Source organism: Argopecten irradians, chromosome 8 (assembly GCF_041381155.1).
Source record: "Argopecten irradians isolate NY chromosome 8, Ai_NY, whole genome shotgun sequence".
In the NCBI taxonomy this organism is placed as follows: Eukaryota; Metazoa; Mollusca; class Bivalvia; order Pectinida; family Pectinidae; genus Argopecten; species Argopecten irradians.
In genome coordinates, this window is record NC_091141.1 from 34,770,178 (window position 1) to 34,776,207 (window position 6,030).

Here is a 6,030-nt window from a genome sequence, read left to right on the forward strand (position 1 = left end):
TAATGTCGCTTATATCAATTATTTATATTTTTCTACTTTCGTTTTGAGGTTGGTCTCATGGGGTATAATGTATAACACGCACTACGGTAATCACGGTAAGGAAATATACTTCAATTTATATTTTATTACGATGTGATATTTTTGAAACTTTCATTGTTCCGTTTGCAACTTGCATATTTCTTACTTTCCTTCATTAGTAGCACACCAAATAAATATAAAAATAACAATGTCTTGTGTTACAGTGTGTCATATGAACCAGGGCAGACGACACTGTGTACGGGGTACCCAATTACACCCAGTGATTGTGACCGATGTGTCGAAATAAACACTGTACGGTCTAGATCTACAGCTATGTAGGCCTATATATAGCTACATCTATTTAGCGAATGTCATCTGTTCAACTCTGTTGTGTGGTTTTCGAAAGTACTGACGAAATCTTTCAAGCTTAACAAAGATAGAGAATGGCGGAGTCTTCAGAAGATTCGGAGGACACAAAAGTGATTCGTTCGCTCAATAACGATGTTACTGTCAAGGTGCAATTTTTTAACCGAAGTGGAAGGAAAGCATCGTTACTGTGGTACAATTTTAAAGGAGTGTTTGTGAAATACGCCATTTTAAACGATAAGGATAGTATTGATATGGACACATATGAGACTCACCCCTGGGGAGCACGTGATGCTACGACGGGAGACGTGCTGAATATCAATGGGAGTGCCGTGTTTAATCCAAAATCTCCAGTTGACGAAGTCCAGCTGCATGTATATCCTGCCATATATATTGACTTGCCGTGTACGTGAGAAGATTGTTGTCATTAAATTGCAGTGTAGCTCTTATATAGGCCTAGCATACATTATTTTTATTTTCTTCTACTTCTAATTGGTAATGACCAACTCAACAAATTGAAGATAATGTCATGAGAGATAGATATGGGATTTGAGTCGATTCCGGTAAAGTCGGTAGATAATGATATATTTATTTTAATATTGGGTATATACTGACAGGAGAGCAGACTTGAATTGTTCATGAGTGGAGCAGGACGATATGATATGTGCTGGGATCTTATTCCATTCAGATATTGTCCTAGGGAAGAATGATTTTACATGTGCACATGAACACAATTATTGTACTATAAATGTATCTGTAGCCAACACTATGCATTGAACATGTCATGCTCATGTACATAATGTACATTGTATATCTATATATTTACAGCTATAATGTAAAAATGTACACATGTACATGTATGTGCCCACCTTCAACATACATGTACGAAAGTTTATGACACTTACACACACATTTGTATGTACAAAAAATGTACATAATGTACATGTATGATGTGTACATGTGCACATGTACAGTGTGCATTGACATGTCATTGTACATTGTACAATGTACATGCAGTGCAGCACCACAGATACACTAGATGGGGAATTACATGTAAATCTGCCATACAAATGTAGTATACAGTATTCCATACAATTAAAATGTAAAAAAATTTACTTAAAATTCAAAAATTACAGTTATTATAACTTTGATAATACATGTTATTTTCTTTTAAACATCTTTATTATTCCTTAAAATTAAGAAAATTATCATGATGAACTTGTACATGTACATACATTTTAACAATTGTACGGTGTAGTAAAAGTAAAGGGAGGTATTTAACTCTAAGATGACTATAAAAGTATTGCATGTCTCTCATACATTGTATAACATTTAAGAGTATTTGTAATGTTTTCGTTGGTGTCCTGATTTCCTTAATGATAAAACATTTAATTAATTTGGGAAATGTATACAGTGCAGGTGTCTAATTGGCTGCATGGCATTTTGAATCCACACATATTAAAAGTACTTGTAATTGTATAAATAATAAATTATATACATGTGTTTTTAGACATTTATCAAAAGTATTTTATTTTAATTACTGTCATGCCCTGATTATTTTTTTTGAAGAACAAGTTTTCATTATATATTATGTATTCTGATACCCATGTCCATTCCATCTGACCACATAATTTCAAGGGTATGCATGCGTAGATGTCTTTATAAAATTCTCCTATATGTACAGTACAGTATGCATATTGAGTAAAAAAGAAAGAAAAAATGGTTTAAAAAAGCTAGATTGCAATATGCTCTCAAGTTCTCTAATATTGTTATTTTCCTTTGATGAAATTGGAATGAATTTCTGTTTATTTTTTCTTTTATAAAGTTTGAATGATTTTCCCTTTTTTCTCTTGCAGTGTATTCATTGAAAGAAATATGCCTACAACAGGTCAGAAAACTATATCCAAAGGGACAGATTAAAACAATAGAGGATGTGTTGCCATGGACACTGTTGACTGATCTGACAGATGGTCCAAAACATGAGGTCCACTACCTTTATAAGCACCTCAAGGTCAGTATAGGGTCACATGCAGATCATGTGATCGATAAAGATGGACTAGTCAAAATGGTGGAACTGGACGGAAAAAAATATCCAATGGGGGATCATCGTCTTGATGGAGAGAGGGAAGAACAAGTTGACATTAAAAGTGACGAAGAAGAGGGAGAACAACTTATTAATAGTGAAACTGAAAGTGATGGAGAAGATGAAGAAGAAATTAACAGTGAAAATGATGATGGAGAGATGGAAGAACATGAACTTGAGAATGATGGAGAGATTGATGAAGAAGTTGTCGATAATGGAGAGAAGGATGAGACTGTATCTAGTGGACAGTCGTCTCATTCAAAAAAAGTCTCCAATTGTTCTATCTCTTAAACAATAGACATTGACATATTTACTAAACAATTAAATTGACGATTTAGCAATTGTCAATTAAGCTGTCCAGGTACCTCACATGACTTTGCATTTTGTGTATTCTACAACATTTGCTATTGAATACAGGTACACATGTGTCTGTAAGCACGAGCCATGGCTATTTACTGTATGGCAATCAGTCAATGGATGACAGTCAGGTTTTTGTGAAATCTTTATTTTAGCCCTAGTCTTCCACCTCAGGGTCAATGGCATTAAAAAGTAATCTAACAGGGGTGTGCCAGGGCGCTTTATTAGCACCAGACTTAATTAACAATGTACAGTACCTCTGGGCTATAAGTTTTGAGACCCATGGGATAAAACAACAGTTTTGAGATCCCAAAATGATGTGGGTAAGGTACCATTTACCGTTTATTAGTACCATCTTCCAGTGATTGTGACTTTGCAAAATTAATGTCAAAAGATGATGTCACAATCACAGGAAGGTGGGCCTACCAACTGTAAATTGTTCTTTACCCCAACTTAGCTATAGCCAAGGGTATTCAGTACAATACTCTCCCAGATGAATACCCTTGGCTAGCGAAGTTGACTTTACCCATGACGTTTTGGTATATTGAAACCTCCATATTACGTTTAAATTACTGAGGTATATGTATACCTGGTACATATGTGATAGTTTTCATTAATGTATCGCTAACTCTGCTTTGTACATTGTATGTAATAGGGTATATAAGGTCATCCTCGATACTCCAGGGCTTACTTTTACTGACGTAATATCCACTCCTAGACTATCTTATAGTAAAACTGGAGGCAACAGAACAAAACAGGAAGTTCACTCCTTTGATATGATCAAAAGAATTGTATAACAACACAATGTGATTGACTATTTTGCTTTGAAGTTTGGGGTCAATCTTTCTGTACAATGTGATTGACTATTTTGCTTTGAAGTTGGGCGTCAATCTTTCTGTACAATGTGATTGACTATTTTGCTTTGAAGTTGGGCGTCAATCTTTCTGTACACTTCAAAGTCATAGATTGATAAGATTTTTTCTCGTGAACTACCTTCATTTTGACTATGATGTAGTCCTGGGATGGATATAATGACAGTAATAGTAACCCCTGGAGTATTGAGAATGAGGGTGGATACAATGTCAGTGATTGTAACCCCTGGAGTATTGAGTATGATATCAGGTTTAAGATTAACAAGTGCAAAGCTGATTCCCATTCTGATCTATAGGTGTTATTTCCCTTTGTTCACTCCTTCAGTACTGACAGTATGTTCACAGGCCTTTGACTCTAAAGATATATATGGGCACCTATATATATATATTTAATACTGTGACACACATTTCTATAGGTGTCCATATATCTATAGAGCCAAAGGCCTGTGTTAAAACAAAGGGAAATCACTCCGATATATCATGATGGTTACTCCTTGTAGAGCTAAATTTTACATGGTTTTGATAAATATTTGTTCATTTCTATTTAAGATTATGGTGATTCATTAGTTATTGATGCAAACTCAAAGTGCAATTATATTTTCAGCTAAAATACTGATCATGAAGATACAAAAATGTATAGTTGAATTAAACTCTCATTCAATTTTAAGTATGATATATAAGATAGTTAGCCTGCTTTAATATTAAAGGTGTCGAAGTATATATTTTGTTTGTACATCAATTAATTATTAATATTACTTTAGATAGTGCAATTAGCCATTTATCTTCAAAAAGTTATAAGGCCTCAAGTTAAGGAAAATGTTTGTTGGTAAAGAGAAATGTATGTTAGTGAAGAGAAATGTATGTTAGTGAAATTAATTGAGATTTCACCTTTTCAAATTAGGGATTTGAGATAAAGTATCAAAAGAATGCATAATTGGTACATTTGTATGTACATACATATTTTGGGCATTATATTAGGTTGAATTTATGTTGAGTCCTTGTGATAATTATATACTTGTACTAAATTACTGTTGTAATATTGTTATGCAATTTATGATTATATTTATAGATAGACTTTCTATTTATTTATTTGTGTTTATATAAATCTTGAATTTGTTGATTTTGCTAAAAAATAATACAGTCTTAGAAACGCACGTTTTGATATGAATACTTATTGATACAAAGTGTCTTTTTTATATTAATTACTAAATATGATTGTTGATAAAGTATTTAATTGTAATTTAAAAATGAAGTGCAAGATCAGATGTATTTATATTTGAATACAAGTTATTGTACAGTTGTATTTGCTTTCTTGACTTTTTAATAATTATGTCCATGTCAGACATTGTTTGTTTTATTGTGCAATCATAATACCTGCCTCCTGATCTTCTTTCATGGCCATTTGTTTGCTATTTGAAAACGCCACTTTCAATTTCAGTTGAATCCTTTGTCCAATCAGATTTAAAAGCGTGACTTGTTGGTAAATAAAAAAAGAAATGTGTAATATTTTGAGAAAATGAATGTAACATTGGATGTGATGAAATGAAATTGATGTAGTGGTATAGAGCTCTTGTGCTCCCGTGAGAAGCTGGTTGGTGTAATAGGGATGCCACAGGGTCCAACCCTAGTACCCCTCGTATTTTCTGGGATAATAAAATCAATTTGAAATTGTGTAATTATTAGCTGATTAACACTCTAGTGTCGAAAGTACAGCGTTTTAGCTCCGTCATGATAGAGGTAAATCACGCAAGTACATTCTGAGCAAGGACGTATATGAGACTTATAAATCCTTGATTCTGAGGTACTTATAAAAGCACATATAATTGTGTTCATGTTCATATGTGCATGTAATTGACTCAGACAGTTTTCATGCATCCAGTACATCACTTCTGGTACGCTTTGACATGAGTCACAATGGGCTCTATCACTATTTCTTACGATGAAAAACAAACTTTTGACTATAATGTGTTGATATACATGTACCGTACTTTTGTTTACGTGACCCCAAAAAACACACATAAGAAAGCAATAGAAATAGCACGGCATAAACAATATTGCTCAGTGCATGCAAGCATATATGGTTAAGAAATTTTGCTATTTAATTAACTGGAAACGTGTATATTCGTTCTATAGTGATCAATATATCAATATTTGCGAATGTACAAATTCATCAATTTCCCGTGGATGTTACCCGGCTATTCAAAATCACTTCGCTCTAAAATTGGATTACACAAATTTTAGATATTATGGCTTCTCCTCAATGTTAAAATATCTCGATTTTGATAGACTCTTTTTGCGAATCAAATTTAATATCACAGTCCATCATTGCATGTA

At 33.3% G+C, this 6,030-nt stretch overlaps 1 protein-coding gene across 1 annotated transcript; it reads left to right on the plus strand.

Moving 5' to 3' along the window:
- Positions 1-302: 302 nt before the first annotated feature.
- On the plus strand, positions 303-5,037 carry LOC138330204 (von Hippel-Lindau disease tumor suppressor-like). Its single transcript, XM_069277651.1, has 2 exons — positions 303-789; positions 2,241-5,037. Exons 1-2 carry the CDS (start codon positions 462-464, stop codon positions 2,756-2,758), a joined length of 846 nt encoding a protein of 281 aa, XP_069133752.1. The 5' UTR covers positions 303-461; the 3' UTR covers positions 2,759-5,037.
- Positions 5,038-6,030: the final 993 nt, after the last annotated feature.

Excerpts from the sequence above, each read along its gene's own strand:
- LOC138330204 (XM_069277651.1), top strand. The coding sequence starts at position 462 with ATGGCGGAGTCTTCAGAAGATTCGGAGGACACAAAAGTGATTCGTTCG. Across the intron at positions 790-2,240 it reads CATATATATTGACTTGCCGT|TGTATTCATTGAAAGAAATA; the intron begins GTACGTGAGAAG and ends TTTCTCTTGCAG.